Raw genomic sequence first — 26975 nt, forward strand, 5'->3', positions numbered from 1 at the left:
TATACCGTACAGTCGATCCCGGATATATCGAACTCGAAGGGGATCGCGAAATAGTTCGATATATCGATAATTCGAAATACGAAATATGCGTATTTAAGGCTTTAATTAAAGCACTGCAGGCCTCGACACAGTTTTCCGAAATTGTAAAAAAGCGTGAACATAACGATTCGCTCACATATGCCAAAGAACAAGGCAAGAACTTCTTCTTTTGCAAGTTAGCACACTTTATTTCGCATGCAAATAGTCCGTAAACTTGTCTTGCTTCTTGCGCGCCGTGAATTTATTAGGTCATCGTCAATATCATTGAAGCTTTACAAATAAGTAAATTCAGCACCTTCGGCCACAACAGCGGTGATCGACGCTAAACGCTGATGCGAGCTCTGTAGCGCGGTAGAGGGTTTAGCGGTGGCAGCGGCAGCTGACATCTTCAAACTGCACGGGTCCATTTCCGCAGCACCGGCAACGTCAGCTATGACCTCGGCATCGATGCAATCAAACAGCTACATCGTTATCTGCACCGATAAAGTCACTCGCTGTGCTCCCGTCCGATACGGCGCCCGGAAACGCTAATAAGTCGCAAAATTCACTGACGCGCCGTACGCCGTAGTCGGCAGTCATGACGCGCCCAAAGTCGTCACCTGGCACCAAGGCCCGTAAGGAAACAGTGCACGACGGTGCTTTACTTGACGTTGCTCCAAGCACCGGTCATCATTTTTATCGCTACGAGCGGGACAATGTTTAGTTCGACTCCCGAATGACGATTTATCAAGAACGAAGCGAGATGTACACATGCCGCAAGAGACAACGCTAACAACGCTGCACGAAGAAACATTTCTCCACCGTCGACATGTTGGCGATACCGATGGCACTTGTGGCTTTGTAGAAGGCAGCCGCTACTTTGGCGAGAAATGCGAGAAAAAGCATAGCCTCTGAGATGTGCATTTTAAAACCGAAAACACTAAAAATACGTCACGAGGTTGCGGATCTCGAAGGCCATGCTTTGCGGGCCCGCATGCCATCGTGCGCGAAGAGACAGGGAAGGGAATGTAAACATTACAACAAGGCTGACAAGTCACTTCGAAGTCTCATTTTGGTGCCCTCGGCAATCAGCCTCTTTGAAAAACACTGGCCCATGCGTTAAAACCTGCGGATCGCGCGTCAAATATACCGGTGAACTGACAAGCGCTGCGCAACGAACTAGAGCAACGCAATTTCGTCACCTGCGCGCGATGAGGGACTGGAACTTATAAGAATGCGGCCGAAAAATGATCAATATTTGTTAGGAAAAATGCACTTTCTGGGCTTCGGCGCGGAGCAGCGTTCGATATAGCGGATGTTTCGCTATGCGGGAGTTCGATATACGTGCGCACCAGCCCCATACTTTTGCATGGGAAATTCAAGGGGATTTCTCAACTGTTCGATATAGCCAATAATTCGATATATCCGAGTTCGATATATCCGGGATCGACTGTATTTACTCGCGTAATGATCGCACTCGCGTAATGATTGCACCCCTAAATTTTGTCGTCTAAATTCGATTTTTCTTTTTCCCCGCGTAATGATCGCACCCCGAACTTGCCACATCGATATATCGTGTGCCAAGTCTAGCCGATGATCATCGCGTTTATCATCTGTCGAATGTTGCGTTAATAACTCTTCTAAACTCGCCAAGTGAACTGCATGCACCAAACATATTCGTAATTTTTGCCCACCGTTGGCGGAAACATGCCATTTAGGATTGCAGTAAAGGCAAATGCCGCAGTTTTCACTGAATGCCCGCCATGTGTTTTATGTCTGTGGCAGCTGAACGCGCCCATCTTTGTTTCTGTGACCTGAAAGCAGGCATCACTACGCTAATGCCGTAAATTTACTGATTTAAATGAAAGCATTCCTTATTTAGACAGAAGAGACTGTTTTGACGCGCGTGACGTACTCACAACCACCGTGACTGACGAAAAGAAGAAAAAGAAAATGCGGTCGCTTCGCTCTGTGGACCGCCATGTTTGTTTTGCTATCCCGCACTGTTACAGCGGCGGCCGCCTGTTGGTCGACCTGTTGTCATCCCGCAGCAACAAGCTGCCGACGCATTCCCATAATTCCTGAAAAAGCCGTGTCGCCGCCATCCCAGCTGCCCGTCACGGCGTCACCTGACACCACGTTTTTTTGGCTGTGCTTTGTGATCGTCTGTTGAAGCGCCGTTTCACCATGGGGCGGTATGCGAGCTTTACTGCCGCGTTCAAGCTAAAGGCGCTTGATTACGCGCTAGAGCACGGAAACCGCGCTGCCGGCAGACATTTCGGCGTCGACGAAATCCGGATCCGATATTGGAAAAAACAGCGCGAGAAGCTCATGGCTACGAACAGCACGCGCCGGGCTTTCCGCGGACCCAAAACAGGCAAGTTCCCTGACATCGAAAAGGCAGTCCTCGAATACGTGAGGGACATGCGCAAAGACGGTTGTGCCGTGTTGTTAGACATGGTACGGACGCAGGCGCGCACAGTTTCCCGGAGGCTGGGAATAGCCACAAAGGACTTCCGCGCCAGTTCCGGCTGGACGACACGCTTCATGCGGCGGAATGGACTGTCGCTGAGGCGGCGGACGTCGTTGTGCCAGCGACTTCCATCCGCGTACGAAGACAAAGTGATCGATTTTCACAGGTTCGTCACGAGGATACGCCAGAAGAACGGTTTCCTGCTGTCACAGATAGGCAACGCCGACCAAACGCCGTTGACGTTTGACATGCCTCGAAGCACTACTGTGAACGATAAAGGTGCTCGAAGTGTGCTCGTGAAAACGTGTGGTGCGGAGAAGCAGCGGTGCACCGTGATGCTCGCAGTGACGGCAGACGGGCGGAAGCTGCCGCCGTATGTGATTCTGAAGCGGAAAACAATTCCGAAGGGAAGCTTTCCCCGTGGCATCCACATCCGCGCTCAAGCAAAAGGGTGGATGACGGCAGACCTCATGGTCGATTGGATCAAGACGGTTTGGGTGCGAAGAGCAGGAGCGCTTCTGCTTCCTTCACTTCTTGTGCTGGACAGCTTTCGGGGCCATCTCGTTGACAGTGTCCGTACCGAGCTGAAGGAGCGGCGCACGGGAATCGCAGTGATCCCTGGGGGTCTAACTTCGCTGCTACAGCCTCTGGACGTGTCACTGAACAAACCGTTCAAGGACAACGTCCGGAGGCTGTACGCAGAGTGGATGGCGGCGGGCGACCACGATTTCACGCCAAGTGGCAAAATCAGGAGACCCTCCGTGGAAGTCCTCTGCTCATGGATTCTCGAAGCGTGGAGTACCATTTCCGACGAGGTGGTCGTCAAGAGCTTTAAGAAGACTGGCATTTCCAACGCGCTCGACGGGACAGAAGACGACCGTCTGTGGGACAGTGAAGACACTGCCGATTCCGACAGGGAATCGTGCGGCGACGACACTAACGCCAGTGACGCTTCGGACTCGGAATGAATGTTAGGGGGTCAGAGAGTTCAAAAATAAAAGGGCAGTGTTCCATGCATGTAGCTCCTGCGTAATGCGTGCATTTTATTACAAACGTAAGCCTTACTCTACTTTTATTTTTGGTTATGTTCATGATAGCTATTGTAAGAATTCAGATTAGCGACTTCTCTGCGTTTTCGGTGCTCAGAATATTGTTTCACGGAAAATTTACCCAGCGTAATGATCGCACCCCGAAGTTGGCGTCAATTTTTTTGAAAAAAAAGTGCGATCATTATGCGAGTATATACGGTATAGCCACTTTCCCACAATCTATCTATTGTGATCGCTCTGGAAAGGCGTTGATTCCAAATTCTACCACAGACCAGAAAGAATTCTTTGTCAACCAAGGAACATTTCCTCCTGAGTGTATTCTGTAGATGGTGAGTTTATCTCTCTCTCTCTCTCTCTCTCTCACACACACACACACAGGGGGATTTCAAGGAAAATTTTCTTTAACTTGGTTATATCCTGTTTCATTAAAAGAATGTTTGAGTGCATTAAAGCAACCACATATTATTACTACTTGGTGCAAAGTGAAAGGAACATTTGTCCTGGGTGTTTGTAGACACTAACACAAAACAGGAAATGGCGAGTTCATGCAAGTTTACGTGCTTGAAGTACAATACAAAAGGGAAAAGTGAAAAATTACACACCTCAGATGTCTTCAAGTTATAGATGTGTATACCTTCACTGTCAGCAACAGCAAGATGTTCAAGTGACACAGATACCATGTAAGGGCACATTGCACCACCTGAAAAGAAAAAAAAAAAAAAAAAAGAAAGGGGGGGGGGTTAGTTTGTTTACAGCATGACAACGCTCAGGTATGTGCACTTTGAAAAATGGCACACATACTAATACAGTGAAACCTCGTTAATACGTACCTGCCAGGAACGCGGCATAACTACGCACTAAACGGTAGTACGCATTAACCACCAAGTATAAATTTGCCTCTCCTGGCGTACGCCATCGCCACCAGCAAATAAATAGAGTGCCACAGCAAATATTGCCTAAAGTACCCATCGCAAAGCCTTTTCTTTCTTTTTGCCAAAGTGGAGAAAAGATCCTAGCACTCTCGCACGACCGCCCGATAGCGCGCGGTGGCCACGCCAAAGAGCATTTCGAAACTATTGAAGGGTCCGGGTTACGCAGTGACTTACATAGCGACAAAACGGACAGTGTCTGCATTCCGCGATATATGTGTATGCGTCTGTACCGCGATCTGCTACTAAACGAAAACTGACACGCGATACGGCCGCGTGGAGCCGATCGTCTTCTGGGTAGTTGCGTGCAGTGCGTCGCCTGCTCGGCTCACGTACGCCGTCACTACCGGGCCGCTTGCTGTACCGCACGCGCGCATCAGTCGTGGGAGTGTTCTTCGTGCCCACTTCGTTCCAGACCGTGCACAGATGCGGCGAGTAGCTTGTTCAGTTACCGCAGCGATGTCGAGCTTCTTCCGCGACGCTGTAGCGGTCCTGGCAGCGGACGGAGGCGCGTTGGGTGGTCGCCTAATAAAAGCGTGCAATATGGTTACAACAGCGCTACGCTTGCTGTACCGTACGCGTGTGTTAACACACGCGTACGGTACACACGCTGCATTGACGCTATCACGCTAAATTTAGCGTGATAGCGTCAATGTAGCGAGGTTTCGCGGTGTCCGCGACCCGCAACAGCGATCTGCTTTCGTTTCTACAAAGCGGTGCGCACTTGAACACAGTCCCGCACGAGGCGGCAGCGATCGGCGGCCCAGCGCGTTGAGGTTGTCGCCAAGTAAAAGCGTGCAGTAGGCTTAAAGTAGCGCTTTGCCGCACGCGTGCCCGGGCAGATAGCTGAAGGTATACTTATTGTGATAAGGTTGTCGGCGATAAGTCATGCTGGCGCGTTCGTCGGTGGCCGCCGCCTCGCCTTCGTTCTTTCCCGATGCTTACCTGCAAAGGCGTCGCCGCAATCGCGCGGAAGTCGGAATCGGTGATCGACCGATATCCGTATTTCTAGAAAAGACGGAAAACCTTTGGCGGCACATTGTGGCGTCGAGAATTTCAGCGGTGCGGTAAAAGTTCATGGCACAAAAAGTTATCTCGGGACGCAGGGTACGCACTAACCGGTAGGCATAGGGCGAACCACTACGGCTTAAGCGGTCAGCGAATGCATTGGGCTCTATGAGACTCGGTCGGGGATTCGTCGCAACTACGTTTTAACCGTTAGTACGTTTAAAGCGGGTACGTATAAACGAGGTTTGACTGTACTGAGGATGAAGCAGAAATGCAAAAGATTTATTGTCACAAATACACAGTCAAATTATTTACACTTGAGATTTGCTATAAATTTATACATGCACACATGCACAGATTCTCGCCAGGAAGCTAGCAGTGCTCCTTCCGCTTTATGATGACAGTGGATACGGGAAAGGAAAGTAGTAGCTTATGTCTAATGAGTTCAGCGAATTTTAAAAAATAAGCATGGGTTTGACTGCAAATGCCTTTTCTATAGTCACCAGCGTCCCCTCCTCGTTTGCTACCATGGAGAATAATGAACCGCAAACACTGAAGTTGTTTGATAGCCGACTCTTAAGAGTCAGGTTCAGAATGCCAACCATGCACCAAAAATAATTAGGATCATCACTTTAAGCGCACAAAAGCACTCTGGTTGCACTCCATTCAGCACTGTCCTTTCTCAAAAAACATTTCCTGCATGCAGACAAAGATTCTTGTATGTCGCTGTAAGTCTAATCTGCGACATCGAGCAACACGTTCAGTTCATGGTCGCAGTCTTCATCTTTCTGCCAACTGTACGACGACTCCAGGCAAACGATGTGAATCTGCTGCACGTCGCACACTGGAGTTTTCTCCATACCTTTTATCGCAATAAGCAATGCTCTGGGGCTCACATTTAGAAGCTTCAGCTTGGTAAAGAGAAGTTGAACATCTCTTTAGGTAGTCAATGTAGATTTCAGCTCGCATTTTTTGCCACTGGCGTTTTTACGCCACGCCCGCAACCAATTGGAGCCATTTCACTTCTGCCAGGAGGGAAAGGGCTCATGATAGAAAGACAGACAGAAAGAGAAGTAGTAGGTCAGGCATGCGCACGCCAAGCTTCGCTTCCCCCCATTTTCCCGACAAGGGAAAGGCTCCAGAATTTTATTGGACCCATTTCACTGAAACAACCTGCTTAGAGGAAGTCACAATTCGGCCACAGCACTAGATAATTCACTAAACATGCTTTTCCTGGCGCAACGCTTGAAACATGAAGAAAGGACGGAGAAAGAGGTGTGCCAACTACCAGATGTTCATTGACAGTCAAAGCTGGAAAACAGGTAAACTTCCAAGCATGTGCAGTGGCATGAAAGAGTAACGTCAGATATGTCATCACAGAAGCTGTCCATTAAAAAGCATTCAGAAATACAATAGACTATCGTTAAACAGAACCTGTAGGGACCTGGAGTTCCGTTTAGTAAGAGATGAACAGGGTTGCAGAATACAAGTACGAGACCAATCTTGTCAGAAGCACTTGTTCCATTTAAGCAGCAGCTCTGTTTAAGAGATTTCCCTGTAGAGTCTACTGTATATAGCAACTATACAACATGTTTAGCAAACTTGGGCGCCAACTCGCCCAAGAACAAGTTCTACTAGATAATTCATACAACTTTTTGCAGCTCGAGTTCCAAGGTACAAACAAACCAACAGAGGTGCGCATACCTTTTCTGGACGGAAGGGTGTAGAGGTGCCTGGGTGGCATGCTGAACACGTGCACACTTCCACGAGAACTCAGTGCCACCAAATATGAGCCATCAGGACTGAACATCAGTTTCTTGGCAGGGCCCATCTGTTCATTAAAGGTGGATACCTTGTTGCAGTCAAGGCTAGACCCACTAACCTGCAGTGACAAAACGGGCATCCAATTAGATGGCAGTACTGATATTGCACATTTCTGGACTGTGCTGCACTATGTGTTTATTCCAGCAAAAGTCATGTAAGGAGCACATTTTTGAAGTATATCACAGTTCTATTCTATCTAGCATTATGCAACAGCTGTCAATAACTATGCTTTACTCAAGCATGGCCTTGTTTCTTATATTTGTGCTTGTTTTATCCGAAACAGCACCCCTGTCTACTGCACGGAATAGATATGAAACACTGTTTTGAAAATCACTAACTTACGCATTTAAGCGGGAGGTTCAAGAGACATTATAAAATCCCAAACAAAATATAATATACCCTAATCCTTTGCATGAACTAGACAGGGCTCACAAAGCAGCATTTTATGCCTTCACGAGACAACGGGAGCATGCACAACAATGCAGGTGGACAGTGCTCATGAGAAAGAATGTACAATAAGAACAAAAGTTCACAGACTGCAACATCAACAATAAAAGATTAAAAATAAATTTTTCTTTAGCACAGCTAACTTCAAATAGCTTCAATAGAGCAGTGGTCAAACACAGGCATGTAGTCTGTACCACTCAATTACAGCTGGTAATCCCTCACTGCAAAGAAAAAAAAATAATTTTGCAGCACCCTCAGTCAACAAAATTTCACTCAAGAGAAAACATGGGAGAAGTGCCAGCCTTGAATGCGAGAATGCAACAGTAGGTGCCATGACGAGGCCGTTTAGTCCTCACTGGCATGCCCACATAGGCTGCACCTCTAACCTCGTAAGTTTCATTGAAATTATCGACATATAGATTTTAGATTACTGCTTGGCTGTTCTATTGAACTAAATGTTGCAAAATTAACTATATATGTGATGAGAGGGGAAAAATGTAAAGAAGGAAAGGAAGCACAAAATGGTAAATGAAGTATGAATATCAAAGTTGCTCAGTGATTAACCTATAGCTGGGTATTACTGCTTGGAAACAATTGCTAATGTTAGAAGCAAATACAAATACATTCAGTGAATGGATGGCAACTGCATCCAGAAGAACAAGAATATCATAGTAAGTCCTCATTAAGAAAGCAACTCCATGGTTGCCAAGTATTGCTGCCAAGGCATGGCATGCCATGATTGGCACACACAAACCAAAGTGTGATAATTTAAAGAAGTACTGACAAAAAATTTTCATCATTTTCTTTTCTGTTACAATAAAGAGCTAATGACCCACTTATCATGGCTGGGAACCTTGTTTGCTTGAGCACAAGATAGTTAATCATTTGGAGACAATTTTAGAGCACCCAGTCGCAGTTTCAGTTAGCACTGAGAGGCGGGACCAGGGTGATTTTTTTTTTTTGCAAACAAGCTGGCCATGTGACCACATAAAACAGTGATGTGTGCCACCCACAGCAATGCATGCACATGAATGCCATGTTGACAACTGCAATACAGTAACCACATAACTGCAGCAGAAAGCACATGCAAGGAGCATAGCAGCCAACACAACCTTGTGACATAGGTGGCTGTCGATTGTTTACATTATAACCAAGTCTATATCAATATCGCGAGGCGCTCCACTTTGGCTCAGCTGTGGGGCACAACACACTTTACAATGGATTTTAGATATGTTCTAGGCTATATTTTTCGTTGACATTTGTACATGGTGTATGCGCATCCACACAAATCTATCTCACAAATTACCTCGCCTTCAAAATTTCGTGTCAGTACTCCTTGAAGGAGAGCATGGAAGAAAACTGGGCGGAGACAGCCAACCAAACAGGAAACACAGGGGACAGTACCAACCATCACCGACACTGGACGTGAATGCGATCACTGCTGACAGCAACTGCTGCGTCGAGCGAGGTCCACAATGTGCTTGAGCCACTTAAAAAACCTGCAGCAGGCAACCGAGGTACTTTACTGGGACCCACACAGTTCATGCAAGGTCCACTGTCACCTGGCATCCCATGGGCTAGCAGGAGTGATAACCCACAGCAGCTGCCCGAGACAGGCCGAGTTTGTGTGACGTCCATGGATATCGGGCATGGGTTCAAGCTGGCTGCCTGGGACAGCCACACGGCAGCCCCTCACCTGGGACATGCAGAGCAGTGCCACCACTGTTCTAAGCCATCACAAAGCTTTGACAATTAGGTGTTACAGGGTCCGTTTGGTTAACAAGTGATGAATACACCTCAGCATCCCAAATCCACGCTTATGAAGTTGCGATGTGCGAGAACCTGCACACTAACCTCGCTAATTTGATAGAGCCGAGCTTTGCCGGCATCTGAGCAAGCCAACCAGCAATGGTCATGCGACACAGCAGCTGTGTGGTAGGTAGCCCCATTCCGTGCCTTCACTCGAACAAGCAGCTCAGGTTTTGAACATATTGCCGAAGTCTTGGAGGGACCTTCTTTACTTGTAGCACAGTCCAGGCGCCACAGCTCCAACTGCTCTCCATAGTTGAGCAGGACACAGCCACTTGATGCTGCCACTTGTACCGATGAGGACTGCGAGTACCACACACACTCATTGCTCCATGAAATTCAAAAAACTCAACATTATGGCTCACCTGGCTGCCAGACAAAACTGTTGAATGCAAGAAAGAAACAGGACACTTTGCTCATCATGCCAAAGGAAATCAATCAGCCTGTTTAGTGGTTTCCAGTGTGCTACCAACAAGGTTTGTGGCAGTTACTGTGGCAAACATTTCAAGGCATTCAGGGGCTTTCAATGAAGAAGTGTCTATAAGGAGTGAAAGCAATGCCTGAGAGCTAATAAAAAAAAATGCTGCCACCACCAATGATTTACACATTTAGAAAATTCCCTGAAAAACTGCTATGGAGGGGCCATGCTTGCTAACAAGTTTTGTCATTCAGTATGAATGGCAACATAATAACATGCTTGCCCACTGCATTTGCTATAATTATTATAACGATTAGCCTGGAGAAAAAGTTGGTGTGGTATGAAGCATTAAAGGCCAAGTACGTTTTTTTTAAATGCCAGTAATGCATGTTTTATGCCAGCAATGTACATTAAGTAAACACAAGCACACACACATGCACACATTTAACATTTACCCATAAAGTGCTACCCTGCTAAGCTTGAGGATACGCTTGCAGGCCATGGTGGCAGCATTTCAATGGGGTCGAAATGTAAGAACATTCGTGTACTTAGATATAGGTGCACGTTAAAAGAACCCAAAGTGGTTAAAATTAATCTGGAGTCTCCCACTACAGCATGCCTCATGATCATATCGTGGTTTTGGCACATAAAACCCGTAATTACTGTGTTTTTTTTTTTTTTTACCAAAAAGGTGTGAATTTGGTACCTAAATATGCACAGTTAAAATCTGAAATATATTTTCTATTCAAGAACAAAACTCTCTAAACAGTTATTTTAACATAAGACACATTTGATGTCTTATGTACCCCTAAACACATGACAGAAGCTGAGCTTACCTGGAGTGGACAATGTGTCACAAGTGACGTCTCTGTTGACACAGCTAAGGAAGTGTCGCACCCTAAGCCGCAAAGACAAGAAAAAAGAATATACTATGTTAGGATGGATAACTGGTCGTGTTGGTTTACCATGTTCTGAGGCAAAAGGTGCTAAGATGACGACAGACAAAAGGAAATACTACACACAGAGCGTGCCACTTCTACCAATGTTTAATTTGTAGAAAGATGTTACTTATAGAGACCAATGACACAGCTCATCGGTGTGCCGTCACATTCAGGTAAAGCAGAAATAATAATATTTCAGAAATAATGAAATGGATAACACACTCAGGCAACAATCACCTGCTTCAAAATCATTTTTGCTTCAATTATTACCATAAAACATGAATGCAAGCACATCAAGTGTCTGATGGGAGTGGTTTACGAAACCCCTTGGCCTCGATGTGTGTTTCATAAACATACATCAAGGCCAAGGCACTGTATTAGCAGCAAAGGAAGCTAGACAAACTCTTACAAAACAATGTTACCTACCCCCAGACAGAAGCTGTCCTTTGGCAAAGGCAAGTGCTTGAACATCTAGCTTGTGGCATGTTTTCTGCATTGAATTGGCCCAATTCTGTGTGTGACCTATCCTGGTAAACTTCACAAGCAATGGGTCCACACCAGATACAAAAACATCTTTTTCATCCTGGAAAATAAGGGAAAGATTAGAGAGCCAGCTCAAGTAACTAACCAAGGTGCACAGGGTAGCAAACAAAAATATTTTTGTCTGTATATACACATATGTAGACTAATCTTGCATGGTTTGTTTTCTGTACAGAAAGAAGAAAGCAAAGGGAGAAAGAGAAAAAGTTTGTAACAATAGTGCCCAGGAGTCATGGTGGTTTGTTTTTGCAAAAGCTAAACCTCAGCATCTTTAAGAACTATGTATCACAGTCAAGCAAATATTAACTAACACTAACCATCTAAACAAAATAATTATGAACACAGCACAGGCACAAAGGCAGGCACTCAAATCAAACATGGATGCATATGCCCAGCGAACACACCCACATTACAGTGAACATCTCAGCATATGGTATTATGCAATAGTCCGGTGGACTGCACATTTCAGCATTCACTGACTGGGCAGAGCTGAAAAGCCAGCAGTAACAACAGGTGCCAATCCATGGGCTCTCAAGCTCTAACCAAGAAGCAATGATGAAGCAGGCTGTCGACTCAGTTCTGCAGAAGTACCAAAAATGAGGCACACTGACAACTCGTTGAAGCAGTGTCTCTAAGGTGAAAGAAGAAGCGGAGAAAGAAGTTGTGCTTCCTTAATTGTTATTTATGTGTCTCCTTAATAATTCAGCCACTGATTCGCTAGACAACATTTCACCTTGAATGCACCATAGATATTGGTATAATAGTCACATTGCGTTGCTGATATCGACACACACTGTCCTCTGAAATAATTAAACAGAAACCAGTAAAAACCACTGTAAACTGAGTAAAATATAACCTACTAAGGCATTCAACAAAGCTCCTGCACACATCTTCAGCAATATTTGTAACATTAAAACATTGGGACAAAGGACAACATCTGCTTACCTCACTTAAACAAAGTGCCAGAACATCAGCTTTGTGTGCTTTAAAGCTCTGCAAGAGTCAAAATAGAAACAATTAACCATTGTGCACTGCCAAATTCACAAACACAGCAAAGAGAAAAAAATACATTAATTTGTGTTCACTGCAAGTATTACACAGATCAGAACAAAGGTGGGAATTAGTGAAATTACTAGAAAAAAAAAGAAGAAAAAAGAAGTGTGTATATTTCCGTTGAATTTCTACAATTTGTTTGATAATGCTTTTGTAACAAACTAACAAACATGGCCACTACAGCAGCAATTAACTGCTATTTGGTAAGACTTTGCACAATTAGAGCAAGTTCAGCGTGTGCACATGATGTCATACCCAATCTCCATGTAAATGTCTATGGGTGCAGACATATCAGGGACAGGCATTGACCATGCGAGGGTATGCCTCACAACAACCTCAATGGCTACACCTAACCAAAACCACCTCGTTGAAAGTCAGCGACCAAAGTTATGATTTAAGCTAGAGCCAACAATGTCAAATAGAGTCCTTCAATAGTCTTAGTGGCAGCGAAACTCAACCCTCACACTATGGGAGAACTTCATATGCCACAAAAAGCTGTTGCACTGTGTCACCACCATTCAAGATAGGGCATCCTTTTACACAGTTGCACTGGTTCGTGTTGAATGTTCAGATAGGCCACTTTACCACGGTGGTTGCTTTCAGAAACAAGAGCCAAATTCTAAAACAATTGAAGCAGCCTGTTTGCGTGACAATGCTGTACACATGTTGTGGGCCAGGGTTCCATTTTGGATACACTGGGCACGACCTAACGGGTGTCAATGCTTTACCTGCCAAGTGATCAGGAGCAGTGCAAGAAATAGAAGTGGGCCATACTGCGGAAACAAACTGATGACTACAGCTTCAATTTTAAGCATGTTTGTGAAGCATTTCAACCTCACAGGTATCATCCGTACAAATGTCTTCGAAGATGCTGTGCCACTGCTAAGAGAAAAGCCATCCCTGAGCCCCAACGCCTTTCTGGAGGATTTCTTAGGCCTTTCAGCCTATGGAGTACAGACACAAAATTTTGAAGGTGGGATAACCTGTGCAATAGATTTGAATGGACACACATGCATCATCTATGAAATATCAACGAATAATATGCCTACAACATATTTAAAATCAATTTTAAAGTGCGTGTCGCGCCACTGCATGCGAAACGCGCCTTCGGTTTTCGTGTTCACAACCAACCGCCCCCTGCGTCACGAGTTTGTGTTGGCTGCCACGATCCTTGCAAGCATCCTCGTAAGCGTTCTCTCCTAGCAGACTTTTTCAACGAAAAGAGGGGGCAGACTTGCACGGGAGTACAGAGGCTAATGTCCTTGCCTCAGCAGTGCATTTTTGGGGGAGTCACGCATATTTACAACGCCTCAGAGGTGATTATAGCTGCACCCAGGAAGCCTTCATTGAAAAGAGTTGTCAACGCGGTGCTCATGTGCACATGGTTTCCTGTGCTCACATAGCCAGCTATGTTTACACGAAAACCACTCTGGGTCCTGCCTCACTCAGCACTCTCTGAGACCAAAACTGCGACTGGGTGCTATAAAACTGTCTCCAAATAATTAACCGTCGTGCACTTGAGCAAACGAGCTTTACAGCTATGATAAGTGGGTCGTTAGCTACTTATTGCAACAGAAAACACAAGATGCAAAATTTCTCTGTCAGTCCTCCTTTAACCAAGATGAAGCCACCAATGAAACAGCCTCCTGAGCTGTTGTGTACGAACAAAGAGCCCTGAATTGCTCAACTGTTGGAGACAAAAGCATCAGCTATGACATTGTTCTCTTTCCAAACGAAAAGAGAATACAGAGAAAGGATTTGACGGTAGGCACCATAATTGTCTGATCATATTTCTGAAAATGCAAGGTCAAGTGTGGATCAATTGGCAGCACCTCAAACCACAACAAATGACAATAAGCAATGTGAAAGCATGTTGCTGTGTGTGTGTGTGTGTTTGTGTGTGTGCACATATAATATACACATACACGCACACAATAACATACTTTTGGATATATAGTATATATGCATATTGCACGCTTCTCTTTACTGCCAATGAGTGGGCTGATAATTTTAATTGGTTAAACTTGGGTGAATTTTAGCTTGATTAGCAACATAGAACATTGCACTTACAGATATCAATGTTGCAGTTTGTCCATCCCAGAATGATGTCCTTCCATAAGAGTCTCCTGTGATTATTGTGAAGTCGCTATATACATAGAAGAGAGTAAAGATATGCACATTACACAGATTCCCACTGCTTGGTGGTGCCGCTACAGCTTTATGACAAAATATTTTTGGTTATGATCAACATGCAACCTAAGTTCATGAATATGACCAGAGAACACTTTAGTGGTACCAAGCAGCAAGTGCAGCCAAAATTTTCATGTCCAAAGCACTCATCTGTGGCACACTAAGCACCACAATAACCTTTAAGCATGCTGAAACGTTGCTAAAAATCCCCATGAAGAGTAGCTTTGGGGCCTCCTCTTTTGAATGTTGTGATGTCAACGAACCTCTTGCATCTGTTGTATTTGGTACACACTTGAGCATATTTTGGAGAAAATGATACTACCAGAACTGCGAGGCCAAATCTTGCCTAGGTGGAGGTCATATTTTAAAGCCAGATAAATCTTTTGGCAGCAGGCACAATGATAACATGAGCATCATGCAGATTCACTGCAGCTCAATTAATATAGCAGGTTTGCTCTTGTAACAAGCTTTTAAGTCTGCTTCTTGAAGTGTCTGTGATAATGATACATGATGTTTTATGGCGCAAGGATCGACGATGGCCAAAGAGCACCAAGAAATGGTGTGAAGTGTTCGATGATGCCGTAAACTTCATATGGTAGATGTAACGTGACTGTATAAAGGCCCAAAAACAGTCGCTGTAAAGTGCACAAAAATATTTAAGCGTACAATGACTAGAAGTGCACTATGAACGTAAAAGATACATTGCAAAAGGATGATATTCTAAAACGTGTAGCCCTTGCCAGTAGCAGTACTGCCTTACCAGAACCCTTTAACACAAGGGCCTCAAGGCAACATCTGCAAAGCAGCGCCACAGTACAAAATAAAAAAAAGGGGATTTTAGTAACTGTTTTCAGCTCACCATGATTGCACTTGCCAGTTGCAAAATTACTTTTTTTTTTCTTCTTCACAACATGTTTTGGCCACAAAAAGACGCTCAAAGCGGTACTGACCTTGTTACTGCCAGACACAACACTAACGCTTCCTGGTTTTTCTCAATCCTTCCTACTGAAATTCTATCCACAGCTCGGCCTGTGTTGACATCCCAGATGACAATAGCACCTGGTGACCCAGAAACTATGATGTTCCCATCTTTGTTCCAAGCTAAGCACATTATACGACCTGAAATGTTGAATAGTAAACCGCAGATCAGAAAACAAAAATCACGTTTTAGCACCTGCTAAATGCTAACAGTGTCGTACGTAGAGGACAGGGACAGAAGGAACGACGAAACACGCAAGACAGATGTGTGAAGTAGCAGCTATAATATCGTATAACTTTTTCTATACATATAACAAATTCTGTGTGGTATCGAAAATATATTATATATAGTATATACCCAATATACATATCAGCACTTTAATGGTTGCCTGCAGCTTTCTCACTTGTAACGGCATTTAAGACAATCACAAGTTCAATAGTATTCAGATAAGTAAAAGCTTACTTTGCTGCAAATTTTAAACTCTCTGCTTAATATATAAGTTAAGGCAAAGTAATTCCATGCATTCTGATATGGTCAAAGTAGCAAAACACAACCCTCTTCATTAAATAGTGTCATGCACATTTAACAAAATGAGTTGCTATGATAGCAAATGCTTACTTTCTTGCTTGTTTAACATCTTCTGGAAATTAAGACCATCTTCTGTCACCTCGTAGATACACACACGGCCTTCTTCTGTACCAGCCTACAATAACAATAATAAGCTTATTAAGGCAGTGAAATTTTTAAATGGCTCGGATGAAATCAGACCAATTTTGTTAACCATATAGCACAGGATTTTCTCAAGTGGTGCTTTTGGGCACTTTAATTATGTACAGTTCTCTATAAGCTTCAATCTGATAGGGTCAGGGGCAAGAAAAAAAAAAAGCTATGGTTGCAAACTGCACACACCTGACAGTCTGCACACTGACACATGTCTGAGCGTGTCGCCTCAGAGATTTTTCAGCATTTCAAAGGCCATCACTGGAGCTCCCTAATCTCACAGGTCATGCTGATCAGCCAAGTGCTGGGTTCTGCATCACTTCCAGCGAGCCCCCATGTATTGGTATTTTTTATTCATTTATTCCCAGTTTCGGAATCAAAAACTGTCTATTTTTGTTAATGTGTAGCAACATGCATTTAAAATTTAAGACCTGCCATGAAAGTTGTTCTATATTTAGGGTGTGCTCTAAAAACAGTCAGGGGGGTATCAACTGTCTTATTTTACTAAAACTATTGCACTACAAAACAAAACCAGTCCTCTCACTGATCTGAGCTCATTTTTACAGTGCATGCCTTTGTTTGAGCATCAACTCTTTACAGTCCATTGGTGGGCCCTCCTGATAATGCAACACGGCCATAGCAGTCCACTGTTGAGCACTGTCCGACAAGCTTTTCCGTAGTTGAATTGCACACATTTCATCATTTTGTTGTGCCCATACTCTTCCCATGCATGAAGCGCCATCTCTTGAGGAAGAAACAAGTTTCTATGCTCGCGGTTTGCTTTCTTCTACACTATAGTCGGTTACAATCTAAGAATAAATACAAGCTTCGCCTGCCAAACCGCGGCGCACTTGTCAATCACCTATGTAAGTGAGTTGTGCAAGCCGGTTTCCTTTCGAACCGTAAGTACTTTTTCTGTGCTAATATAAATGCCATGCATGTCGAGAACTAAAGATTCGTCGTTACTGCCTGAAATATCACCTTAGGCTAAGTAGTGATGTCAGAATCTGATGAAATTTGCAAGGACGTTCAATTTTCCTACATAAAACCAACGACAGGAACATGTGTCTGTACAGGTACACCAATTGTTTAAAACATGTGAAAAGTGCTTGACGTCACAGAAATGAGCAAATTTGATCGGATGTAACATGTATGCAAATTGTTTCTGGGTGGGACAGTGAAGGCAGTGGGTGGAGCTTGTATTTAGGTGCAGCACTTGCATAGATGGAAGCCACGAAACATTGTAGCGCTCTCAACAGCGCACTGTTCGCTGTGAACTACGGCCACTTTCTCACCCAGTGTCTTCTGTGGGAATAATTTCAAAGCTTTTAGTGAAAGCGGAGACAATTTCAGTAAGCAAGAAAATTGTTCACCTCTATCAGATGACTGGGATAGTGATTCAACTGAAGCCAGCAACAAAGACAACGACGATACTAAAAGTGTGTGGCGACACACAAAGCAACAACATGCGACCATGCACGACAAGCTGCAAAGCCTACATGGATGATTTCCCAATTTTCGGCCCTACAGCTGTAGATGCAGCAGCTGATGCAGGGACAGAAAGAGCGATTAAACTTGCAGTACTGCCACAATCTGATCGAACAGCTGGTGGGTGACATCGGGACTCATGAAAAGAAACTCGCCCAACTGTCTATTCTTCTAGGCTTTTTACGTGGCGAGAAACTTTATGGCAGTTGGCTTTTAAGACTGCTCAAGATGGCCACATGGACCGTATGTCTGGGACTCTTGATTTGGAATAATGCAAATGCTTTTGCAGTATTCCAAATCAGAACCTTAGTGATAACAGGACAAACCGAAAAATTCAGCAAAATATAACATAAGAGAACCAACATGCTCACCTTTGGACACGGAAAGAATTACTTTCAAGTGAACATGTATCATGCACTATAAGTGTCTGAATTTTGGTTATAATGCGTTCTGACATTATTAACTTATTTCAAATTAATGCTTCAGCTAACCCTCCTTACCCTTTTCTTACCAGTTGGTGCCTTACTAAACATAAGACACCACCCACAAGTTCTATAAGCTATGCATTACACCGGTCAAAGGCAGTGTTAAAGTCGGACTGAAGAAGAGTGACGTCGTACTGATCATGGATACCATTCTCTATTGACACTCATGAGCACAGCTGATATAGAAAGCAATGAACTCACAGCAAGTCTCGTTTTCTGACGATCCTCGGCTAAGCACCAGGCAGCTCCTGATGTTACTGCAATGGAGTACTGAGACGAATAGTTTGATTAGCATTAATAAAAAACAATTAAAGCTGGTGCATATGAACCCAAGGTTTAGCTAACAGCACAATATTTATCTTAAAACAACATAAGAATAGCAATTAGAAATAAAGCTACACTAAAAGGGCAAATTAGGAAACCCTTATTCTATTTCCATTTCTCTAAACTGCATATATATATATATATATATATATATACAGGCAAATTCCTATAACTCATGTAAGAGTTGTAGTAGAAGTTTTCTAAACAACAGCAAAATATATTCAACAAAAACATTCATGGTTGCATAATGCTCAAATAAAGAAAAAATATACATTTTTGTTTATATTGAGTGAATACATTCCATTCAAAGAAATACCCTGAAACAATCAAATTAGTCCTTTTTTTTCATTTCATTCACGAAACATAACACACTGCCCAGCAATTTGCTTGAAAAGTAAACAGGCACACTTGGAAAAATAAAAAAACTGATATCAAGTTATAAAAACATGGACATGATAACTCGAAATAAGATTTCTTAAAACAGTTAAATATCAAAGAATGTACACGACATTGTAACAGACATAAGCAAGTAAGAACTGAAAAGTAAATATCCCACCTTTTGCTCAAATGAAACAAGATCATATTCTACAATACGACCATGCAGGCCTGTGGTGAACAGCCTCCCATTGTGCCACACCGCTGCTTCCACAGAATTGTCTGGATTGGCAAGTATCACCTGGACAAGGAACAGAAGGAGGACATATAATGAAGTATTATTGTATTTTTTGTATTATTATTATTATTACTAAAAGAAAGAAAATGTTCAGCAGAGAGAACCATGCAAATAACCTTACCCCTTCGACACATGGCGTGAACTTGAAGCTCCAAATTTCAATAGAAAAGTCAGACCTGAAAACACAACACCATTTAAAGCATTAGAGAAGATAGTGCCATAAAAACAGCAATATATATCATGCAAATAATCATGTGTTTGGAAACTGGCATATTGTTGGGTATTAGAATTTTAAAAATCCACCCGAGTGGTCCAGCCACTATGGCATGTGTGATCCAGTGATGATTTACTGCGCCAATGCAACACAGAACTGACCTATACCTGAGGGAATGATTGGGTGATGGTGTTTTACCTAGTAAACGCATGCCTTAGCTATAAAAGCAACTGGAAAGCTGAAAGCTCTGTAACTGTCTTTTTACCACTTGGAGTTGTTTAACGAGGTACAAGTAGAAATACAAATTCCTATGGTATTTAAATGCAAACCCTATAGGAATTTTGCTGCCACAGCCAGATTTTACCAGCAACCCCCTACCGAGGAGTTTAAGGACATAAACTACCTCAATTGCTGTATGGCACTAACAAAGCCACCAATTCACGTCATTATAATAATTGCTGGGGTTTTATGTGCCAAAACCACCATATGGTTATAAGGCAGGCTGGAGGGGGGTCTCCTGATCAAAGTTTGACCACCTCAGGTTCTTTAACGTGCACCTAAATCTAAGTAAATGAGTGTTCTTTGCACTTCACCCCCATTGAAATGCGGCCGCCGTGGGCAGGAATTTAAAGGGACACTAAAGAGCAAAACGATTTTTCTCGCATTAGTAAAGTAGTCTTCCACGATAACAAAAACACCACGCTTGCTGCGTGAAGACGCTTAATAAGCGAGAAAACGCGCACAAAGAAAATACAGGTGGCGACGCCACCTTGGAATTCCCGCACCGTTTGCCGTGACGTCATATATTTTTGACGGCGCCTGCCTACGTAGTTCTTAATAGGTTAAATCGAAGTACATTGTCTTCTGAGGGGGCCAGAGACTTGACATAACGAGTTTGTGGAAATTTCGTCAAGCCAGTGGCACCAAGATACGTTAAATGCTCTTTGAAATCTTTTACGTCACGAATTACAAAGTTCGGCGCGAAATTTAAAAATGAAACTTTGAACTTGGTTTTCTCCTCTAATAATAAACCTATGGTGATAAAATTAACTACACAACAGTTCTCTGAGCACACTTTATCAATCTAAACCAATTCATTGTTTCTCTTTGGTGTCCCTTTAACTCGCGCCCTCAACCTCAACCATAGCAAATAATTTCTACAGAGTACATAAATATTTATATACATCATGTATCCAACTATTTCGAACCAGAATATTCTACTTTAGATTTTAATTACAAACAAATCCATCCAGTTGCAAGGATTGCAAAAGGCAGGAACTCAAGCCCTACTGTTGCTTCAAGTACCCGTTGCAAGCCATGAAAGAACCTATTTTACTTTTTGCTTTTCGATCATTTAAAAGCATCCCAGCTGCTTGAACTTCCAGGCAATGCTGTAATCAGGTTTTAGGGCCTTGTTTTTAAGTTTTCCACTATTTTGTTTTCTACTCATAGAAACAATTCAGCACTTGGTTGTGAGATCCCAATATGTAAATGGTCCTTAAAACACTTCTTTAGCATAAAATATTAACTGTATGTTTGGTTGATCGTTGCGGCACTTTGACTCTGAGTTCGACAATGCGGAGCCCGCTCTTGATCAGAGCCAGAGAAGCATGCCTGAGCCGATTGTACAGCCAAAATACATAGTTTTCATTGACGTCACTGTGGTCGCCATCTTGGAGCACTAGCTGGTTGAGATGAACTCGCACGGAGAAAGAAACGGTGACATCAAATTAGTGCCAGTGCCCCCTCGCCTTCCTTTGTGTATCCCCTTGGCCCCGCTGGCAAACAGAAGAAAGAGGGGAGAGCACAAAAGAACGCAGGGAGTGAATGACTGTGTCTCCTACCCCTCATCGATTGTAAACGCAGGCATTGAGGAACAGCCAGACATGCTGCCACGGCCGATTCCATGTCAACAGAAGCTGCAGCTTTATTTATTTACTTATTTATATATATTACCCTCAGGGTTTTCACATTACAAAGGGGAGGGGAAGGTCATAGCAAATGAGTGCCATAAAAAGAACAATATGAAAACAGACAGACTGAAAAATGAAATGATATATTAGTAGTTGAATTATACAAAGTAAATGTTGATGGGCCAATTACATGTTATGGGGCAGAAATGTCGAAGTTAATATCAATGCCTACGGTGTGTATAGTAGTTAGAGCACGTAACAATTTTGAGCCAATAATAATTACAGCGCGTAATAATAAAACAACAGTACAAAGGTAGAGGAACATGGGAAGGACTGAAAAGTGAGGAGAGGAGCTGGGCTTTACGTATCTCTTTGCAGACTGCGTAGAAGTGAAATTATCATTGTGAGCAACGCTTGTAAGGGACTGTGGGAGGTGGTTCCAGTCGTTGCTAGTGTTCAGAATGAATGTAACAGTACGGCAACGTGGAGCATGTACTGTTTGTAATTAACACGACGTGAAAAAATGAAGGAGGTGTTATCAAGTGAGAACGAAGATAAGGGTGATGGTATTAAAGTTCGTGAAAGAGGCTAAGGCGAGAAAGTGTATTTCGAATGGCGAGTGAAGGAAGATTAATATTATTCTTCATTTCAGTGACACTGGCATTGCGTTGGCAATTACTTGAGGTGAAACGTGCGGCGCGGTTTTGGACGGCCTCTAGTTTATTGACTAGAGCGCGGTTTTGACTATTTCAGTGAACCACGGCAACTACATATTTAGGCGAATTTGTTTACTGAGTTGGTACAGACGTGATCACAAGGAAAGCGTAAGAAATATGCTTGATAAGGAATGAAGGTGACGGCAGCGAGAGCTTGCTGCTCTTTTGAGCTTCACACAGACACGGCAGATCCAAGCAACAAACATAATAATAATATCTGGGGTTTAATGTCCCAAAACCACGATATGATTATGAGGGACACCTTAGTGGAGGGCTCCGGAAATTTCGACCACCTGGGGTTCTTTAACGTGCACCTAAATCGAAGTACACGGAAGCAACAAGCACAGCGACATAACATTTCGCGATCGATCCAATCAGGCAATATAGATGCCCCCTCATGACGCATCTCTAAATATTCTGACCCTTTTGGAGTATTTATAATATCTCTGAACACGCATCTGACTGCTAGTAGCAGCATAAGCATGGTATGCTATTACAGAGGACTTCAGGCAAGCGCGTCGGCAACACATGTTGTTCACTCAACTCCACAAACCACAAGCGTATTAAACCAACTTGTTGCAGCAATAGTGACGTTTACTATAAACTAAATAGAGATTATAGAAAGACCGAACGCAGCAGATACAGACCTTACCACAGCTAGCTTTTCAGCCACATGGTCATAGGCCATAACGGTGATGGCCTTTGGTGCAGGCTTGAAAAACTTGACTTTGTGAACTAAGTACTTCAACTTCGCACATGGTTCTTCACTTGAACTGCTTGATCGCACCCTCTTACCCATTACCTCAATGTTTTACGAGCACGTGCGTCCATAAGAGCGTGCAGCTAACCCGCCGGTGACGTCTGCGCACCAAACAAACCACGTTTGATTTTGGCGTGGCTTGGCTACGGCTACAAAATTGGCTTCGTCGTTTTGCTGGTGCCGCGCGCGCCCTCTGCACTGTGCGAACTCGTGCCATGGAGGAAGGAAATGACTCGTGCACTCTTGGAGGAAGGAATGGGTGCACTGGTCCCCTGGCTTAGTCAATGTTCTCAATCGTGCAATCAGTGCAATTTTGTGAATGTGCAAGCGTGTGCAAATGTGTCCAAGTGCATGCGTACAAGCGGTACAAGCCATGCAATCCAAGGTGGCCAAGTCCCGTGCGCGTTCTCTGCTGACGACGTAAACACACCGACTCACTCGAGAGGTGTGAAGTGCCAGAAGTAATGGCACACTTTCGGAGCAGCTAAACGTAACTCCCGGTAAACCAATCTTTGAAGTGGCTGTTCATAAAGTTTATTTTCAGTTTGATACTTCGCATCTCTTAAAGTGCACCTGAGATAACCTGCGTGTCCCTCACAAACTCACTTGGCACTGACGCTATTAAATAGAAACACAATGTGGAGTTGTACAAGAACTCTGACCCAATTAGAATGAAACTGTAGCTAAAAAGTTGACAGATGACCACATTTACGAGAGGCCTTGTAAATATGAAAGTAAGGGTTGCCACTGAGGGACCTAATGAGTCGGTGTCGGTGGCACTGACTGTAACGATTGCTTTGGGGGAAATGATGGGACTGCCAAGTCTACAACAGAGTTCACTGATAGAATTGATAGGCTATTTGACTATCTCAGCAGCAAAAGCATCGCTGCCAGGCCTGGCAAGATTGACTGTGCCATCAGTGCTGACTCTGGTCATGTGAAGTTTTTGCAGGAGGCAGTCAAATGGATCAAATGCTGAGGATGTGACAGCCCCCAGCAGCCTCACACAGTTCATGGAGGGCTTGTCACCATACAGGCCGTCCTCTTGCTGTGGGAGGGCCTCTTCCAAAATTTTGGCTTCGCTTTCCTTCCAATACGGACGCCACTTGCAGCAGGATCCTGTCGAGAATCTTGGCAACACGAGGAAAAAGCATGGCTGTAATGAACACCAAAACGCGTTTCAGTTCACTGTTGCTCTGAAATACGTCTTTTGGGAAACTGAGCAATCTGGTGTCTCATGGAAACTGAAATTGGGAGGTAATGGATGGTGGTTATGCCACACCAGCATTCATTGCTGAAGAGTCTGAGGTGCCAATTTTCTGCAGTACATCAGGTGATGACCTTCTAGAAATTGAAGAGCAAAATGCACTCTACTGTTTTATGGTCACCTCATGCTGCAATTTCTTAACGTCCTGATTTTTTAAGACATGAGGAGAAGGCATCGGTAGGCTCCCATCAGTTTATGGCCATGCTTCAGGCTCATGATAAGCCAGGGGAACTCTTTGGCAACCTGACACAACCTTTTAAACATCTGTTTAAGGCAGTAAAAAAAACTTGGAAAAAGATTTTATAGAATACATTAGAGTTGTACGTGTGCTAGAGAAAGAACCATAACGCTATAATTCATGGTCTTTTCATTTCCACTGAGAACTTATTCCATGTACTGGCTGGTCATCAGTTACTTCATGCCTCAACTCTCCATGCTGTACCCACTTAGATAAATACTTTGTTTGTTCTACCTTCTGGTACCCATAGCTCGCACAACCTATGTCTTTCCATTGCTATCTAGACCTGACTTGTACAAACATAGCTATTTTCCCTCAACTATTGAATTTTGGGATGCACTGACTGGCAATGTTCACTCTTTGCCCACAATTGATTTTCTGTTTGCAAGTGATATGCGATGTTATCGCCACTCCTGCTATAGCCAATGGTGGGCTGCAGTATGTAAAAATAAATAAAATTAAAAAATAAACTACACTCCCCCACGTCCATCCCATCCACAACTGTAGCTGGAGCAACGGCACATGTCGATGCGTTATCTTTGCTGGCTTTCTCGGGCGACCAAATCGGTCATCAACTTGGTCTACAGATGCCAGCGTAGCTAGTATTGCAATAGTGAGCCCCGAGTATTGGAATATCTCAAAATGAGAGGAAATGATCGAGATCTCAACGCTGTGCTCTGAACTTTATCAAAATGTACCAGAACACGCAGCCCTTCTTTGATGCTCTTTGTGATGACCACTCTACCTTTTACGTGAATGTATCCATGTCATTTGTGGTTATGATCGAACTTTCAAAACTTTCAGCTCGGTGGCATCCACGAGGATGTTTCTGCCTCAGCCTGGTCATGGCCCGAATAAACTGCGTGGAAATTGTGTCCCTACTGAGTGCTGGCAAGAACTTTTTTTTTTTACCCGATTGTGTCATTTCCGTTAACCTTCACCACTACACGAGTTCTCCACTACAGGACACTGTCGGCAGTTGCATCCTGGTGTGGAAAGAGCCAAACGGCATGTGTTCTGCCTTTAATACCATCAAGAAAATCTTTGGCGGTCAAGTACTCACCTGACCGGACCATCTCCAGGACATCTATCATTGTGCTCTCAAAGTCTTGCCAGACAATGAGGCCTTCATCCACCGCATGTTGCTCTACAAGTGCAAGGCGTGTTTTCACCTCGCGAAGTACGACAAGATCCACACCATGCACTGGAACTCCTCTTTGACGCCTTTGCACTCAACGAAACATACGTTGGAATGTGACAACTCAATCAATAAACAGTTTTCAACCTGGTATTCAGAGTACTTGGTCAATGCATACTGCATTTTCCAGACTATGACACTGGTATTACCTTAGGGTAAAGTTAGCTTCAACTGTTGTCAGTCCATCTGGATTGCCCTGTTTCTAAGTTAACCATCAAGGTTGCACTGTTCATTGTCGTAGGTAAGGCAAGGATGGCTTGGGTACATCTATTTGCCTAGATTCATATGGGGATAACCACAGAGTTTCCCAGGGAACTATTGTTCTGCCCATGCTCTGCCACTCTACTCACAGGTGATCAGTCACCATCAACCTGCATTTGTGCAGAGGAGGAAAACAGATTAGCATATGTAGAGGTTAACAGGTAAATATGTTAGCAGAGCTACAATGAACTAGCAATGTCCTGCACGCTGCTACTGTACAATTAGTTCATTTCGACGCCACCATTGATTAGTTTGCATTTTCTGTAGCTGGGCAATGTCTGGCTTTCAAAAGTTTCCCTGCTCGAAACACTTAACGGTGGCACTTGAAGTGATTGGCGATGTGGAGACTGGGCATTGCAGCTGTGCAAAAAAATGGTGTGGGAGGGTACAGGTTGCATGTATACTAACCCGGCACAGTAGTCTAGTGGTTATGGTGCTCGACTGCTGACCCGAAGGTCGCGGAATCAAATCTCGGCCGTGGCGGCCACATTTCGATGGAGGTGAAACGCTTGAGGCCCATGTACTTAGATTTAGGTGTACATTAAAGAACACCGATGATCAAAATTTTCGGAGCCCTCCACTATGGAGTCCCTCATAACCATATCGTGGTTTTGGGATGTAAAACCCCAACAATTATTATTATTATTATGATACACAGTTTAATATTAAGGCGGGTACACTTTACAGCTTGCTTGCAAGGCATGATATAAAGTAGCAGCCAGGGCAATGGTTCGCACACATTGGTCCAGTGATGGCAGTGGATATCTAATGGCAATACAAATTTTGCATCAGCTTCTGTTTATTTCTGAAATCTTAACAGTGAAAACATCAGAAAAATGTCGCTAGTCAAAGGTTTTTCTATCATGCAAGGGCGTCCGCAGAACTTTTTGCAGGGGGGTGCATTCGCAAAGGGGGGGGGGGGGGGGGGGCATTCAGTACTGGCAGCCTTTCTTTCACTGCCGTGACATGACAGGCAAGATTAGTCAGTAGTTTGTAAGGCGCGAAATTGAATGGCAAACCTGAAGGCCAGGACCTGAGTG

The 26975-nt window shown here is 43.8% G+C and overlaps 1 protein-coding gene across 1 annotated transcript in view; it reads right to left on the reverse strand.

The window, feature by feature from the left end:
* LOC119379134 (U3 small nucleolar RNA-associated protein 4 homolog) overlaps nucleotides 1-23099 on the reverse strand; it is a 32125-nt gene extending 9026 nt beyond the window's left edge. Inside the window, exons 1-13 of the mRNA XM_037648321.2 lie at nucleotides 22859-23099; nucleotides 19490-19544; nucleotides 19252-19371; nucleotides 18573-18641; nucleotides 16297-16381; nucleotides 15650-15818; nucleotides 14580-14655; nucleotides 12402-12449; nucleotides 11343-11499; nucleotides 10812-10873; nucleotides 9603-9860; nucleotides 7182-7359; nucleotides 4143-4240 (exon numbers count right to left, since the gene is read on the reverse strand). Of these exons, the coding sequence (XP_037504249.1) occupies nucleotides 4143-4240; nucleotides 7182-7359; nucleotides 9603-9860; nucleotides 10812-10873; nucleotides 11343-11499; nucleotides 12402-12449; nucleotides 14580-14655; nucleotides 15650-15818; nucleotides 16297-16381; nucleotides 18573-18641; nucleotides 19252-19371; nucleotides 19490-19544; nucleotides 22859-23010 (1527 nt within the window). The 5' untranslated portion in view covers nucleotides 23011-23099. The remainder of the gene's footprint in view (nucleotides 1-4142; nucleotides 4241-7181; nucleotides 7360-9602; nucleotides 9861-10811; nucleotides 10874-11342; nucleotides 11500-12401; nucleotides 12450-14579; nucleotides 14656-15649; nucleotides 15819-16296; nucleotides 16382-18572; nucleotides 18642-19251; nucleotides 19372-19489; nucleotides 19545-22858) is intronic.
* Between the last annotated feature and the right edge of the window lie 3876 nt (nucleotides 23100-26975).

The sequence above is a fragment of the Rhipicephalus sanguineus genome, chromosome 1 (genome assembly GCF_013339695.2).
Source record: "Rhipicephalus sanguineus isolate Rsan-2018 chromosome 1, BIME_Rsan_1.4, whole genome shotgun sequence".
Taxonomy (NCBI): domain Eukaryota; kingdom Metazoa; phylum Arthropoda; class Arachnida; order Ixodida; family Ixodidae; genus Rhipicephalus; species Rhipicephalus sanguineus.